Source organism: Haemorhous mexicanus, chromosome 5, assembly GCF_027477595.1.
Source record: "Haemorhous mexicanus isolate bHaeMex1 chromosome 5, bHaeMex1.pri, whole genome shotgun sequence".
In the NCBI taxonomy this organism is placed as follows: Eukaryota; Metazoa; Chordata; class Aves; order Passeriformes; family Fringillidae; genus Haemorhous; species Haemorhous mexicanus.
In genome coordinates, this window is record NC_082345.1 from 31,349,937 (window position 1) to 31,367,836 (window position 17,900).

Sequence of the window (17,900 nt, forward strand, 5' to 3'; positions counted from 1 at the left end):
GTTACTTTATGGACCTTGTATTTAACTTATAAAATCATACTTAAGTGAATGTTTCCAGTTCTTTTGCCTTTTGGACTTCCTCCAGAGATGAAAAAAAATCTGTATTCATGGGGCTTACTCCATACAAACTAAGAACCAGCTCAAATTACTCTGATATATTCAGAACACCTTTTCTTCACCTGCCCTGCAATTCTTTCCACATCATTTAGGACAAGGATCTAAGTTAAGCACATGTTTAAGTTGTCTGACTTTATCTGCATGGGTTCATCCACTGAAGTGAATGGAACATTTGATGGTAGCAAAAGAAACACATGCCTCCGTTTTTGCAGCATAACTAAACCAATATTAGTTACCAATTTATCCACCAAGGTATTGTTTAGTTAAAGCGTTTGATGCCTGGTGCTATGGAAAAGTAAAATGGTCTGAATTTAAAGTCTAAGGAATGTAACTGTCAAAAAAACAGGCATAACAAAGCATCTCAAAAGAATACAAAGCTATGTGAAAGGATCACACTTCTGCTGAGGATGAAAACTCAAGACACTATAAAGCAGCTTACAGGAGAAAAACATCTTTGTTTTCTTAGTTCTGAGTTCTTGCTTTTCCAAAATGTAAGTCCACTTGTCTTTCCTATTATTCATCTTACTGGAGATTTTCAGTTTTTTGGTGGTTTTGGTTTGTTTGGTTGGTGTTTTTTTAATTTATTTTTTTCTAGACAGTGGCTTAATCTTGATATACACCAGCTGTGTCTATCTACTTTGATTCATTTCTTAATAGCCACCAGCAAAACCAGATGTGGCTGCTTTCCTAATGATGGGTACAGGCTGTCTGTCCTGGAATATCAACAGCCCATTTTTAAGTTAGGAAGTATCTGCCACATTAACGCCATGATGCACAAAATGTTCCCTTGCTTCTTTTGTTCTTTGGCTTGTTTGTTTTTTATTTTTCTTAAAAAGGTTTCTACTAATTTTAAACTGCTACAGGACTTTCCTTGTTTGAAGATTCTTCCTAGCACAAAAATCAGCATTTCACCAACAACCACTGGTGTCCTACATTGATGAATTCTCAGCCTGCAGTAAGAGAATCAGAGGAAGTGCTATGAATTACAGGAGGTAGCTCTCTCTGCAAGGGCAAGACATTTGCTTTACCCTCAGGAAAGGAAGTAAGCAATCTGGCTGTACAGCCCAACTCCAGACATGATTCTACAGATACACCTGATTAATAGAGGAACAGTCACAGCCATCTCTGCACACAGAAGGGGTTCAGCATAGGCTTGGTCTTCCCAGTCACTCTGAAAAGCTGAAGCTTGGTCAGCTGCCATAGTGGTGGCCCTATCTGCTGATCCAGTGCTCAGATAATACAAGACAAACTCACCTCCAGTCCCACTTCCTCATGAGGAAGTGCAGCTTTCAGATCAGTGCCAGCCCACTGCAGGCAAGGAATTGACTTGGATACCAAGGTGACAGTCACAGCTCTTCCTCCTCCAGTACTGACAGCACTGTGACAATCAGTGGCAGCACAGGAAGGGCACTATTCTGCACCATGCAGTCCTTCACAGGATGTGCTGCATCACAAACCAGGGGAGATGCTTCTTTGTCTCTCATTCCTGCCACCACTCAGAACACATCTAGTTGTTCTGAGGTTTCCAAGGCTCATTGCCAATTTTAAAGTACTCATTTATCCTTGAGATCGTACTGATTTTAGTTTAAAAAGCTCTTTTCCCTTTCCCAACGGGACTGCAGAGAACTTCAGCAGAGCTGTGAAGCCACCACACTGCCAGAAAGGGTCTGGTTTAAGCAATGAAACACCTGCACAAGTACATCCAAAATGATTTTTCACTCTTTATGGAAACTTACATATGCCAGTATTAAAGGAACACATGGATAGCTCCAGGGATGTCTTCCAGCATGCAACAGGGAGGTATTTCTCTGCAGGATCTATCCTGACAGGCTGGTGTCCTTCCCACAGTTCTCATAACCAGTGTTCCACCCTCAGCCAGCCCCCAGCACTGCCCACTCCAGTTGTGCCTGACAGGATGTGTGCTGCCAGGCAGCAGGGCTGGAGAGCTGCACTCCACATGCACCTACTGCAGCCACAACCTGTGCAGCTTTTAGACAGAACATCTTCTCTTCACAACATGCTGAGGAGGACCACAGCACCCTTTCCATTCTTCAGCAGACTCACAAAGCACACTCCCATTCTGCAGTCTCTTGTCTCAGCTCTATTACTGCCACTCAAGTCTGTGGAGCTCTGCTTTTGTCTGTGGCTGTTGGCTGCTAAGGTGACACACATCTGTCCTTCCTAATGACCATGCAGCCACATTTCCAGCTTCCTGACTCAAAGCAGGAGAATATTTCTGAGAGAAACTGGAGGATAACAGATCTCCACACCTCACTGGCAGTGAAATCTTCCCAGCTAATTCCAAAAGTTTTATAAACAGTTTTAAACATGAAATGTATTTAAATAGTCATGGCATACAAACTGTAAAATATAGATACTGCCAACTCTTCCTCTGCATTTCAGATGGGAAGATAACTGGTATTTTTAAACACTCACTTTTCATTTCAATATTTTCAACTTTAAATTGAAACAATTACCTGTTGTTCCTCCAGCATTAGTTTTTGGACACCAATAAAATATTGAAGACCTTTAATAGGGTTACTTTTCCCCATACCAAAACACAATGGAAATAAACGTCTTACTACAAAAGTATGAAAAACAGAAAAGGAAAAAAAAAGTTTATTCCCAGAAATACAAAACACCTATTCTCTCATTTCTCCATCTTCTTCCTCTTCTTCCACACCTCTGATGTACAAAACATTATTGCACCTGTAAATAGAACCAAGAGTTGCCTTAGCTATAAACATTAGAATTTTCCCCACATAAAACATGCTTTAAACATTTTTCTGCTTGAAAGTAGCCTGGCAACAGCCAAATTCTACAGAACACAATGCTGCTCTTGACCTTGTGCACCTTTTCCACACAGCACATTAAATTGTGCAACTTCATAAATGTAATAGCTGTTGACAATGCTGAACAAAAAATTTTTACTTCTGAGTGAACAGTTACAGTCAAATTTAACTTCAAAGCATACAAATAGTTTCCAGTTGCAGTGCACTAGTTTACAATGCCAAAGGATTCCCAGATACACAATAATGTGGAAAACAAAGGTATTTAGTCACCTTAAATACTTCGTTTAAAGAAGTATTTACTATCAAGGGATAGGAAATACTTCTTTAAATACATTAAAAAATTCATTTTTCCTCCTCTCAGAAGAGACTTTGATATAAAAGAGAACTTCATAGCCTTCCTGTAAGAGCTACACTTGGCATCTTAATTAGGCAAGAAACACAACATCCACCAGCACAAGCTTTAATGCAAGATGTGAGGTGATTTAGAGCCTTCCTCCACCATAAATAAATACCCCAATTACCTTATCAAAACTTCACCCAGGTGTCCAGACAACGCACCGTCTATGTACTCCTCTGTGTTTGCAAGCTTGAAAGGAAAATGAGAAAAAAAGTCAGAATGACAGCAATAACAGCAGCTCACAAAGCACACGACGGCTCTGGCCCAGCCCCAGGCTCGGCTGCAGTGACCGGGGGTGGCCGAGCGGCCCCGCTCCCGCTCCACATCCCCCCCGAGGCACCGCCCGCCTCTCCGGCGCGCAGCGGCTGCGGCGGGAGAGCTCCTGACTCGGGCATCATCCTCTTCTCCCTGCGAGCCCGCCACGGGCACCGGCACCTCCCGCTACACCGGGCTGCTCACAGCCCCATCCAGCCGGGCCTCGGGCGCTCCCAGGGTTGGGCATCCACAGCCTCTGCATCCGCAACGCCGGGGGCCGGCACTGCCCGGGCACGGCCCCGGCCCCTCACCTGCATGTTCATGTAGCCGTCCACGGAGACGAGGTAGCCCTTGTACTCCATCCCCCACTTCAGCTTCACCATCACCGGCTTCCCCGTCAGCCCGTTCAGGAACGGCTTAGGGTTCAGGGGCAGGCTCTGGCGGGGGAAGCACACGGTCAGCGCCCCCCGCTCCGTCCCGCCCCACCCGGGGCCGGTAACGGAGCGGCTTCCGCCCCTCTCAGCACCCGGTTCCCGCCGCTCCCGCCCTCTCGGCTCCGGGCCTCTCAGCACCCGGGCCTCCCGGCTCGCCGCCCTCTCGGCTCCCGCCCCGCCCCTCCCGCTCCCGCTCACCATGGCGGGAGAAGCGCGGGCCCGCGCGGAAACCCCTCGTGCGCGCCGCGGGACAACGGGAGGCGCTGGGACCGGCTCCGCTTCCCGTTCCGGGGGCGCCGCTCTCCCACCTCCGACCTCTCACCCGCGCCGCGCTCCCATTGGCTGCCGGGCCCCGACGCGCCGAGCTACAGGCTCGGCTGCCCATTGGCTCGCCGGTGCCGCCGGCCTCTCTCATTGGCCGGTCAGTTTTCCCCCTCCCACCCCCGTCGCAACCAATCGCTGTTGCCGCGAGGCGCGCCGTGGTCGCGCGGCCGTGGGCGGTGCGGGGGGTGTGAGCCTGTGCCCGGTGCGCGTGCCCGGTGCGCGTACGCGCGCGCTGTGCCTGCGCCGTGCCCGCGCCCGCGGGCAGCGCTGCGCGCTCCCGGCGGCCGTGCTCGCCCCCGCTCCGCCTGCGGCTCCGCGCTGCGCTGCCCGCGCCGGTCCCCGCGAGGTGGCAGCGCCTGCCCGGCGCGGCGGCCGTGGCACCGGCGGCTGGGCTCTGACAGCCTCTCCCGGCGGAGCCGGCGAGCCCCGCGGGCGGCCAAAGCCTGGCGGCGTCCATCCGTCCGCGAAAATAATCCCCAATTCAGCACCTTTTCGTGATTCCACACGCAAGGATAGAAAATGTCAGCGTTTATAGTACGCATTAAGTGCGAATCCCCTGTCAGTGTCTTTTGACTCCCAGGCAAAGATGTTCCTGGGTGTAGAGAGAAAACATCAGTGCTAATATCAAACATCAGTTTCACGTGGTGAAACATCAGTGCTAATTTATGTCTTAACCTTTGACAGGCAAATATGTTAAACCACCGCCTGTACCCTTTGCCAGTTTGTCACATCCTCACTAATGTCTTCTACTGCTCTATGTGTAAATTCATCACATGCCACAATGTGTATTTCTGTTCCTGCAGAAATTCCCTTAATCTTCAGTGTGTTGAGTGCTGAATGGGGGAAACACACATTCAGGAAACTTGACCTTTCAGTAACAGAACTGTTACGGGTTTTGTGCGCTTCACCTTCCAAAAGTGCCCTGGTATTGAAGGCAAAACCATTCTTGCCTCCTGAAACCTGCACGTTTAAAGCTGTCGGTGCAACAAGCCATCTTCTCCAGGTCCAGACTGTCCTTACACACCAGGAATGTGTAGGAGTGGAACAGATGGAATTGTAATTCCTGTTCACTAGCATATATCACAAGTGCAGTTACAGAACCACAGAATTGTTAGGGCTGGAAGGGACCTCTGAAGATCATCCAGTCAAACATCCTGCCAAGGCAGGGTCACCTGCAGCAGGTGACGCAGGAACGTGTCCAGGTGGGTTTGGAATGTCTCCAGAAAGGGACACTCCACGACCTCCCTGGGCAGCCTGTTCCAGTGCTCTGCCACTTCCAACATGAAGAAATTCTTGCTCATGTTGAGGTGGAACTTCTTGTGACGATATCTAAGCGCTCATTCCCATGGCCATTAGAAATAAGTGTGATTTTCTTTTAGGGAGTAGTGGATGGACTACAGAAGCAACAGCAATATAACGCTAATTATCTTTCTGGTGGCAGGACTCACTATAAGCCAGCTGAAGGAGTAACTAATTTATCAGAGTTTTTTGTGAGGCAATCTGTGGTTAGACTATGCAGGAAAAATATGAACACAATGGGAAATGGTATAGATGTCTAATTTTCCATGCCATTTGCAGTATAGAATAGCTGATTTCACACGATACCGTGTATAATGTGAATGCAATAAGCTTAGAGTGAGTGTCTTGAATACAATCATACTGTAAGAGCAATTTTTGCACTGTTCTGACAAGGATAAACATGTAGGTCTGTGAATGGCAATATAACAGGTTTGGTATGTTATCTGTAAATAGCACTAGTTATTTTTACATATATATACATGAAACTAATTTTGACCTCCACTGTCTCGTCCTCATGTTGGGAAAACTTTTTGTGTACCACAAAATAGGAGCATTTATATTTCTCTTTTAAGACACTCTGTTCTTCAGGTGAGTAAACATTCCAGCCCTGTTGTTACGACAAGCATTTCTCAGGGTTGTGGATCTCAGTCAGAGAGCAAGAGTGCTTAACTTCTACTTTCACAGTTGGCCCATGAATTCACATGTCAGTAATCTCATCAGCTGGAGACTGCTCTGCAGCAATTTTGTGTGATGGTAGGGTAGGAAGGAGTACTGAAAGCACAGAACACATGACTGCAACTGATGTAGTTAAGTGAGTAAGTCAGATACTCAGGAAATTAAATAAGCTGATGTTTTTCTTTTGCCCTTATGAGGAATTTGCTGTTTACCTTGTTGACTGAATCATTCTGACTCAGAGACAGTCTTCTTAGGGTGATCTTCAGACCTTCAGCACAGGGGTGAACTTCACCTTTTGTCCTCTTTGTATTTCCCATGTAATAGGGGAAGTAATAATTTGCATTCTTTTCTGCCTTTGGGTCAGGGTATTTAGGCTGTTGCTCAACAGGAAATGAACAGGAAAGAGTTGTTGTAATAGATTAATCCAAACCTTAGCTCCTGGTTGGATGGATAGGATTTTCTCCTGCAGCTCAGGGGTGGGAATTTCACACAAATGCTACGCTCTGTTCCTAAGGAAACACATCAAGCAGGAGGACATTCAAGGGAAGCAGCATTTCTGGTGGAGAGGCTGGTTAGTTGGTGCTGTCTGTGTAGGTGCAATTGCTCACTGACATCACTAATACACTGTGTTGCCATAAAACTAGGCTGAGAGGGCCCCTGGACCATCACATTGCTGAGAGAAACCTCGGCAGACCAGAACTCCTTCCTCATTCAGCCAAGTTTGCTGGGACAGGAACTCCCTGCCATAACCTGTTTCTGCCTGCCATAAACACATCATTAAGGAAACTTTCAGAGCTGCCCGATGTTCCAGCTTCTAGGCTGTACATTTAGTGACCATCCCGTGCCATTTCCCAGTGATATGCCACTGTCAGTGGGGGTTTCCTCCGCTGCATTTTTATTCCACATCAGGCAAACTCCTTCTGGTATCCCACAGTCATGTCCACCAGAGCAGTAAGAGCATCAGCTTTGCCATCACCAAGCCATAGGCACCAGTTATAGTCAGAGAACTTAAAGTGGCCATGAAAGCACAGCCCTGAATTGCAAGTGGGCAGAGCTGAGTTAACAAAATGGAAGCTCCATCAGAAGACAGCACCTTCAAAGGACAAGTTTGCATCAAAAAGGATACAGTGTAGAAGCACAGACTTAGCCCTGCTGTGTGGCAGATGAACTTCTGCTTCGGTTGGGTCCAAAACTGACAAAGCCTTGTAAGAACCTGTTTCTCTCCCCATACAACCTGTCCAAGGTAAAGACAAACCACCCTCCTTCCTCCCCCTTGCCAGAGTGCCAGGCCAAGTTTGGTCCTTGAACCCGTGAGGTGATGTGATACCCCAGTCTGAGGTTGGCAGTGCACATGCACCAAAGCTTACCCAATTGATCTCCGTTGAAATCGCAAGATTTCGTTTCCCTTCCCCAAAGGAAATGAAATTTCCTTTGGGGAAGGGAGACGGAATCCTGCCAAACAGAAAAGAAAGGCTCTGGAAAGGAGATATGATCACTGAAATGCAATTGAAAAAAAAACAAAAATCCAGAAAATCTGGAGATTTAGTGACTACAAGAAAGTGGTCTGGGAGCAGATGAGATGCAGAGCAAAGGACCAAAACAGGCCAAAACTAACCTCTCAGCTGTTGCAAAGCAGGGGAAAACAACAAGGAGGAAGACACAACTTGGAGGGGAAGATATGAGGGACATGGCATGGATACTTTAAAAAGAAAAATCTTGGTTCTAGTGAAAGCCATCAAAAGGCATGGCATGCCATCAAGTGCAGGGACATTAAGTAGGCTTAAGTTGCCAATTCCTGGCAAGCTCTCTGTTCTAACTTCTTGGAGATGCAGTGGTTATAACTCTTGTGCACCTAGGAGGATTTTGAAGCTTTGTGCAGCCTTGGGGAGCTTTCCTGTTGTAGCAATATTGTTTAAACATGAACAAGACCTTGGACTCAGGCCAAGTATTGACATGAAGAACATCTCTTTTTCCTTCAGGAATAGGCAAAATGGAAGATTTCCCATTAGATATCATCCTGGAATGAAAAATCAGATCTTGCCCACAATTTGTCTGTAGAGAGTATCTTGTCTAAAAATCTTTTTCAATAAGTAACACAAGATTTTCTCTATGTTCAGAAAATCTGTGTCATTTATCAGCTCTTGGTGACTTGGGAACTGCTGTAGCAGTATTGTGTGGACTGTTGGAAGGACTATACCTGATATGAGGTACAGTCCTGACTTTATGGGGCTTTGCCAGAGTAAAACAGTTTTGCTTCAAGCAGCAGTTTTTCAGAAATATCTACCAGTGAAACACCTTTCCTCTCTGCTGTCATTTTAATTACACCATCTTGATCAAATCTCCATGTGAGGCCATAACCATCCACCACAGATTGTGACTGGGAGTTGGGAGGTAGTGGCTCAGACTTAAGAGGAACAGGGGGCTGTAATTTCTCTCTGAGATTCTCATCAACTGAAGCAAAGCCACACTGTGCTACCAGGGTGGATATACAGGATCCAAGTGCTAGGAGGCACAAAACTGGTCAGCCTGTTTCAGGCTTCATCCAAGCAACATGCCTTTTTCCATGTGCTGCAGACTTTCATCTCAGTGTAAGACTGTAGCCCAGAAAAGAGGCTCAGTCTTGCTGAACAGCACTTGGAAACAGCCAAAGGGAAGGACACAGGAGAAACACAAAAACCAGGAGGCTTTCCACTGGCCCTGCATGCCTGGCAGTGGCTGCAGCCGAAATGTGAGGGAACACAAACAAAATGCAAAAGTCTGTTTGGGATGAACTTGCCCAGTAAGCAGGAGACCATGCTGTGAACATGGGCAGGCAGCAGAGGTGAGCCTGGGAAGATGGAAAGGAAGGGTTTCTTCTTGGGTAGAGGATTTATGTGCAATTTCAGATCAGTACAATGTCTTTTTTCTGCAATGATATCAGTACAAAATGAGACTGAGGGTGGAGGTGGGGGGCAGGTATGTCCTAACAAAAGCCCAGATCTTTTGTCCACGCCATCAAAAATCTGCCAGAGTGGCTCTTCTGTGAACCTGTCACGAGGCCAGGCTGTGCCAACAAGAAGGGGCATGGGATGGGTATTGTACAGAAATTATGGGCACATTAAAGGCTCCTTTTATCCATATTGAATACCTTTATTTTTCTGTGCAAATAGTGTTCATGCAAATTATGCAGCTACACTAAAGAGAGGCCCTTTAAGAATGTGTCTCTGAAAACACAGTCCCCTTTGCCAAGAAATAATGGGACTTCCTTAATTATCAGCTGCTATCTTCTGGGTTTAGCAAACTTTTGTTGCTTTATGTGCGGTTGCTTCTTTTATGCTTTGACATTAATGAATTGGAATTGAAATTATGTACTGAGGAAAACAAAGTGATCTATACAAATAATGAAATGGTGTACTTGTGTGTGTCAAAAAGAAGGAGATCAAGTGTTGTGCAGAAGGAGCTTGGAAACTGTGCTTTCACACAAGCATCTTTATAGATATTAATAACTGGCTCCAAGTCACAGAGGTTGTTTAAGGGTTGGTGTTTTGAGAAATCTGTCAGATCAGAGCTCAGAAAGTCTGGCTGGTGTTGGAGGCTCTCTGTGTAAGGTGGCAAGCTCTGCCATAACAGAGGACCTCATCTGCTGCCATTTCTAACAGCCAATCCTGTGGGGAGGGAGGAGAGAAAGGAGTAATTAGGCAACAGGCACGTAGGTCAACAGAGTGTTGCTGATATTGTACAGATCCCCTCACCATTTCAGTGAGAGAGGGAAACTAGCTGGATAGGAGAAAGTCAGAGACATAAATGACACTGGGTTAAAAGGAGCAGCTAAAACTAGGATTCCTGAATTTCTTAGAAAACTCTATTGAGCCCAAGCAATATTCTGGAGAGATGAGGCAGAGAAATAGGAGCCCAGGTCCCAAAGAAACCAACCTGAGTCATCAAGGCTGACTGGCAGCTGCAGGGACAAATATGTCCAGACCTCCTTCCATTACACAGTGGGGCTGCTGCGGTTCTACTCATTTGGCCAGACACATCTACTCCTCTGATAGCCAGAGGGAAGAGTGATTTGCAGTTGGAGCCTTTGCAAAGTCTACTAGGTTATTTGCACCCCTCCCAGGAAAGCCAGTGCTGGTCCTTAGGCAGCTGGGCCAGAGAGTCTCATTTCCAGGCAGGATCTGCAGACAGAAGAAATCCCCAGCCTCCTGTGCTCTGGGAGTGTGCCAGAGGTGATGTCTGCAATTGTGTTTGACTTGAACCTGAGCCCAAGGCCCACATCTCATCTTGGAGGCAGCACTCACTGCCCTGCATCTGAGACCAGTGGCTTCCAGTGGCTTCTGCCTCTCTGCTAAACTGGTGCTCCTTTTTTAGGGCCTCTCTGGATGAGGGACTGCCAAGGGTCCACTGTAAAGGCAAATGTGTGTGCACAACCTTCCCCGTGGAGCAGAGTGGAGGAGAAGGTTTCATGCAGCCAGTTTGGGGTCAGCTCCCAGATGCTCCCTGGAGCATCTCATTGCCTGTCTGGAACAAGCAGGAGTCCGAGCTTGTGTAGGTGTTCAGGCTTTTCTCAGAGCCTGAGACCCCAGAGGCTTAGCCTGCCCAAGGCAGGAAGGACTATAGGAACCAGGAATTAACTGTGGGCATGGCCAGTTAATTAGGACCAAATGGCCAAGGCAGACAGCACAAAGGACTGCAGTATGCTCATAACTCAAAATCCCGTGGTTCAACACACATCATCTGTTACAACTCCAGGGGAGAGAGCGTGGCTGTAGCTGTTTACACTGGTTATATGCCAACAATCCCCAAATTACCACTGCCCTGACTTTCATACTTCTTGGGGCAGTGCCCAGCTGTATGTGCTGGGTGCAGTGTGGAATCACAGAAATGCCTTTTTTGAGAGTAGTCTAAGAGCTCAGTAAGTTGGAGGTTTGGCCAGAGAAGTTCCCACTGCATTATGTCAATGACAGCTCATGGAGACCTGCTCTGTCTGGTTCATTTTTAGTCTGGAGTCCATTGATGTGCCGGTGTTCCCTTGACACAACTGCTTCCTGTAAAGCTGCAAGTTGTCATTTAGTTTGGCATTCCTGCTTTTGTGTTGCTGAGTACTCTGTGAGATCAATTAGATCAATTGTGAGATCAAAACCTGTTAGGTTTTTCCCAAAGTGCACAGAGGATGAGAGCTGCCTTCTCTTTGCCCAGCAGGTGTTTCTGAGGAGGCAGCTGATGTGCCCTGGGCTTCCCTGCTTGGGCCAAGAGCCTGGAGAGATACTATGAGCAATTTCAGTGCTTTTGATGGTGCACTGAGAATTCTTGATGCTCCTTGCATGCCCCAGATGAACTGGCCCTACTGCCACACTGCTCCCTTTGGGTTCTTTTCTGTTCTTTGAATCCTTTACAGCAGCCACTGCTGCTGTCTGCACTTGACGTGAGTGGCCTCAGCAGCATAGCTCGGTCTCCTAGAGGCACTCACATCCATTTGGTGCCTTCCTTCTCCAGAGCAGTGTCTTCTCTGGGGCAATCTGCAGGTAATGGGAAGGCCCAGGTGGTGAAGCAGAGTGTGTTCTTGCAGTAGGACCTTGCAGAGGTGGCAAGTAGGGATCCACTCTTGTGCCCAGGAGTGCAGTGAGCAGCGCCCTTGCACTGATAGGGGCTGACCAGGCCAGCACAGGGAAGATGCTGCCCTGATTGCACTGTTTACTGCAATGCAGGATAGAGACACTTAGCTGGTTTGGGTAATAAAAACAATTGGAAAAAGCCTGCTTCTCTGCCAGCAGATGTGGTGTCTGAGCTGGCTCTCTCCAGCCACTGAGTGCAAGCTGGGATGATTTGGAGGATTAGGGAATGATCAAGGGTTAGACCATGGTCACATCTCACAAGCACAGCAAAAGGTGCACCTTTAACAAAGACCATTTGCTGCAGCACTCAAGTCTTTGCTCCAAAACTTTTATTTTTTTCCAGAATAAAATTTTTTTCTTTCTTTCCTTATTTTTTTCCTTTTTTTTTCCTTTTCTTTTCTTTTTTTTTTTTTTTTTTTTTAAGTAGAGGGAAAGGAACCTACGTTTTTCCCAAGCACCATTCTTAGAAATGACCTTCTGAAATTTTCTTGAAACATATCAGCTTGGAGCAGATATTTCCTGCTTCCAGGAAAGCTTTTCTAGAGATCTGCCTCCTGTAAATGTTTATACAAACAATTAAAGACTGCCAGAGTTACAAGCAGCAAAGACAAACCTTAATAATAGCATTGCCAACTGCACTTAATAAACAGATGCATTTGATATGGATTTTGTATAATAAACGCTAGCTTTGACATTAAACTTTTGTACCCTTTTATTTTTTTGCTGCACAGCAAGCAAACATGTAGCATATTACACAATGCTGAGCATTTTCTGGCAAATGATGCATTTTTAAAACAATTCTTGTGGCTGTTTGATCAGTTGTGGGTTGCAATGGGCTAGATACTGGTGTTCCTTTCCTACGACACTTCACGTAAGGCAAGTGAGTACTTGTTTTGACAGGCTGTAAAAGATAAGTAATTATAAGAGGAAAGGGCTGGTTCATTCCTGTGACACTTTATGGATTTACATACTTCTGTGCATTGGACATAAAACACATCAGCTCATCTGTGGTTTTCTGGGGTTTTTCTTTAAATGCTCAGGAAGAAGCTCTTTATCTCAGGGAAAGGAGATCTAGAGGATTAAATGATACAATTAAAGATTTATTTAAAAACAGGCACAAAGTCCAATGATGAACAGTCTTGTTTAAGCTTGATTCACAATGGTGCCATGTTGAGACATTGAGAATTTTAATGGAGCCATGACTTTACATTAGGTGTTTGATAAGATAATTCCCAGTAGAGTGAAGTGGATGGCAATTCCCATTGTCCCCTGGACTGGTCTGTCTGAGGCGAAGGGCAGCTGTGGCAGTGGGTGACACTGCTCCTGTCCCAGCATCCAGACACCAGCGCCCACTGGAACACCCTGGCAAACACTTTGCCCATCTATAAGAGTGTCTGGAAACATGAATGCCGTAAGACTTTGTCAGAATTTAACAATTATCTGAATTTAGGCCTGTGGAGGGCCTTTCCCACAGGCTGTGTCAGCAAAGATCTTGATTATAAAGCTCTACTTACTTTTTTTGTGGTGTTTGGAGGGCAGCATTTACCAGGCTTAAGAACCTGTGTTTTGTGAGGTACCTTTGAGGCTATATGTAAAGAAACCCCGTTCCTCTATTCATACACTATTCATACAATGTGTTTTCTTTATGGGTCACATAAGAATTTCAGGGAGTTAATTCTGAACATTTGCATGAAATTGGATTTATTTTTTCCATGAGTAGTAAACATCAGAAAGCTAAGAATAGATGGAAAACACTGCAGACCAGTGTTTCTGGTGCTGAGCTAACATATGAATTTATAATTGCCCATACAAATGAAAAAGACAACTTTTTTGATGTTGCCAAGTTGACTCCAACCTCAGATAATGGACTAAAAGGTGCAAGCTCAGCACATTGCTTGGAGCTGTAATGTCTTTAGCAAATGAGGGAAGTTGAATACCCTTTGCCTACATAACCTTTGCCTTCACTGGTTTTGCCTTATTCATGTTTGGAAGTACACATCATCCTCTAGTGCGTTTAAATAGCAGCAGGATGGAAGGAATGACTGTGCTTTCAAGGGCAGAATGCTTCTGAGTTCCATGGGACCTGGATGCTAAATTATACCAAACAGTCATAGAGCACACATGACTCAGACCCGAGCTGCACATCTGAAATGTTGCTGTAATGAAAAGCATTACTTATTTTTTTTTAATTTTTATTTATAGCACAGGCAAAGCTATTTTTTACATATATTTTTAAATATGTCTTGCTTTCCATATTTTGTGTGGTTAATATTCCTATGTGTGTGTGTATATACGTGACACCACAGAATGTGTGCAGACAGTACCATGCATATGAATATTTAGCATTTATGTGCTGGACATTATATGTACATACAGTCTATATTATTTACTAACAACCACTTTATTTGAGACATCAGAAAAATGTGGGATTTCACTGTGTCTGAGAGCACTGATTACATTCACAATGGTGAACAGATTAACCATTTAGTTGCAGGTATCAAGGTTGTCACTCAAACTGGCAGCACCTCAGAATAGCTAAAGCTTATCAAAAATTGTCTGGATTGGAAATGACAGCCATACATGCATGAATGCGTCTGTATGGCTGGAAGATTGTTGAAGTGTGAAGTGAAGAAGTTCACTTTGGTTTATTTTTTATCATAATTACTGTATTTCATGGAGAAATGTTGACTTGCCTCATGATAAATACAAGGGGAAACAGAAAGAAACTTCATTCTCTTATCATCTTATTTCCCAAAGGTCACCACATTTGAACAAAGCGTATTTATTTCATTCCTTATGCATTTATGTAGCCATTTACTGTACTCTGTATAAGTGAAGCAGAATAATTTTTTGCGAGACTAATTAAAAGTTGCATGGTAGAAAATGTTTTTGTGATCACACCACCGTAACGAAATTGAGCTGTCTTTACTGACGTGTGCTCCATTTACTGGGTTTTTTAAAATGTATTTCCCACACTTCCAGCAGATCATTATTTTTTTAAAAGCAAAAACATAGTAAAGTTTTCCTCATAAGGAAATTAATATCCTTAATGAACATATTTAGAAAAATAAAGTGGCAATTTATCTCATCTATTTTTATACATTGTGTGGCTTTATTCTGCTTCCCAGCTCTATAGCGTCTTACAAAATTTCCATGTCAAATCAAGAACAACTAAATGACCTCTAAGTCAAGAGGATTGATGTGTAAAGTTGATTTGTCTCCAGCCTGGTGGTGTTGCAGTCCCTTTCAGTCCCAGCATGAAGTACCAACCAAGCAATTTTACCATGTTCTACATTTTGGATCCCATGTGGAATAGGCCTTTAGTAAGTGGAAAAGGCCAGTAATTTAGTTCTGTGATTTCATCATATACTCTTAACAGAGTTGAGAATTCCACTGATCAAGTCTGGATGTTTTACCATGACAAGTGGACAAACCAAAGCTTTTATTAAAAAAAAAAAAAGTATGTATATTTTAAATCCCCTAAGTTGTCACAACCACTCTTAATTCTTCCCAAACACTGCCATAGGTGGGGAGGGGATGGGACCTAGAACTGTGGCTGATGCTTTTGAGGAGAAAATGGTCTACTGAAGAAAGAGGAGGATCCAATTTTAACTGGTAAATCACCTCAAAGTACCCCTTTGGCTACCTCACAGAATCTGAGAAGTTTTCCTTTTCAGGTGTTATGAGCCAGATTAAATTAGAAGCATTAATACTCTCTGTGTTCACTCAAATACAACTGCTGTATCTGAATGAGGCAGTGGATAAAGTGTCAAGTGTAGCAGAAGTTCATGTCATGCTCGAAAAGACTAACACACGAGACACCTTCGATGCACTTTATCATTCTAGGCCTGGGGTCAGGGCTCAGTCTTACCCCTACTACCGGTCCCACAAGCAGCCTTTAGCAAGTTGTGAAACTGCTGTTTGCAGAGCAGGGGTGTTTTGTGTTACTCTGGCCCTGAGGTTATGATGGCACCCAGAAGCCTTGTGCACGATGGATCTCTGTGCTGCGGGGCGACCGACAGTCATGAGAGGGTGCTCTGCAGAGATGTTGAGCCACGGGCAGGGGAAGGGAAGCATCATTTAAAAGCTGGAGAATGAAGGTAAGAAAGATAACCCTTACTGCTCTACCTGCTGTTAAGTAAGTGGAAAAGCCATTGCCAGGTTACATCAGTTTTGGTTGCAAATCTGTGACTGCCTGAAGCAAAAACCCATACATACATTATATTTCCTTCCCGGTGGCTGACCACATGAGCCAAGACAAAATGCCTCCCTTTCCAACTGTGTGCAAATGGCTCTGAGATATGGATAGATATGGGATTGTCAACTCCAATTAGCAGGAGAAATGACCTACTGTACTTCTCTTCTATAGGTATTACAAAAGCCGTTCCGCCCATGAATTAGACATCGGTGAGAAGCTGAATTTAAGCCCACTATTGTATGGGAATGTCCACTCCGCTTTGCCACACTAAAGACATTCAGGCAGGCAGAACACCCTCGGCTGACTCATTAGGGCATACATTAGAGGCGAGCTCGCTGCGCTCGCCATGAACCCACGGTGCTCTCTTGAATGGTAGCCCTTGGTGGACGCTTGCAGGGCAGGCCGGTTCCCACAGCACCCCGCTGATCCCCTGTGAACAGATTCGCAGCTCCCCGCTGGCTGCAGAAATGGATTGCTTGCCCCATCCTCACCCGCCACTGACAGCCCTCATAATAATAACCTGCCCGGGAGGCGAGGCACGGGGACGGGTTTCTGACAACTCATTAGCCTGAGATGCGGTCGGTTCCTGCCAGGGACCGTCACCACCGCTGCAGAGGGAGCAGGACAGTGCTGGGCAACACTGGCCGGGCCCCCTCCAGGCCATCCTCTCCCAAAAACCTTTACTTTCATCCTCAGAAAGGAGTGCCTGCAGGAGGTGACACCTTGGAGATCCCCGAGGAGGGAGAAACCAGAAAAATTGGAATGCCAGAGGTGCTGAGGAGAAAAATGAGGCCAGCAGGGGGTCGTATGATACCGCAGTGAAGCTACAGCTGCTCCGAGGGATGGGAGGCAGCCCTGGGCTCGGGCATGCACACATCAGCTGATTTTGGGGCAGCAGTTCAGCTCTGAGGTCCTGGCTCTGATTTCTCAAGGGCTCTCTCTTCCTCCATTGGCTTCCTCATGACATCTTGATCAAGGCATCAGCCTGGGAAAAGAAATCAAGAAAAGAACTGGGAATACTATTAAGTGTTGCTTTTCACTGTTGTCTGCAGTTTGTCTTTTAAAATCCAGGTGCACCGAATTGTCCTGTGACTTTTGTTCCTGCGAGGAACCACACGTGAAATTCTGTCCACTCCCCATGTCCCTGGAGTGGTGGGCAGGGAACCTCTGGGTCTGGCAGAAATGCTCTGGATGTAACTCATCAATGTGTGGAAATCAGCACCTGGAACTTCCTCAGCCTGGTTTGGGAGGAGGGGTGTGGAGGGCTGTCTATGATGAACTGTTCTGTTCTGCTGTTACCTTACCTCCAGCTTGGAGAGTGGTGCTTACAAAGAAGAGATCTTCAGTCAAAGCCCCCAACAAGAGCAATGCTGAGTAGATTGGTCGCTACAGGCAACAGATGCCCCTGCTTCCAATGAGACAGAACCAAGACTTGGGGAACCTTATTTCACCTTTGCTGCATAAATCTTGCATGATATCTGAAAGTTTTCTATGCAAACTGAAGCCCTGAACTGTATGTCCTCTAAGTGATGTTTTCACATTTAATAATTGGACTCAAAAAGAGCAAAACCATTTATTTTTAAAGTCTTTGACTGGCTGCATACTGGTGGACAATGAAAATTTAATGAGGTTTTTAATGCAAATTTTAATGCAGAAACATGAAATGGTTTCATTAAGAGAAACAATTTTTAGCACTAATGCAAAGAAATGGCACCTATCAAGCTGGAAACAGTCGCTCTAAAGCAAATGCCAGCAAGACCTAATGTGACAGCAAAGAAAGAAAAAAACAACTCAGACCATACATAAGTAAATAAA

At 45.4% G+C, this 17,900-nt stretch overlaps 1 protein-coding gene across 1 annotated transcript; it reads right to left on the bottom strand.

Annotated features, from left to right (window-relative positions):
- Window positions 1-2,707: 2,707 nt before the first annotated feature.
- Window positions 2,708-4,341, bottom strand: SNRPF (small nuclear ribonucleoprotein polypeptide F). The gene is made up of 4 exons (XM_059846749.1): window positions 4,194-4,341; window positions 3,873-3,998; window positions 3,431-3,495; window positions 2,708-2,826 (listed from the first exon to the last, which is right to left on the bottom strand). The coding sequence occupies exons 1-4, from the start codon at window positions 4,194-4,196 to the stop codon at window positions 2,760-2,762; spliced, it is 261 nt and encodes an 86-aa protein (XP_059702732.1). The 5' UTR covers window positions 4,197-4,341; the 3' UTR covers window positions 2,708-2,759.
- Window positions 4,342-17,900: the final 13,559 nt, after the last annotated feature.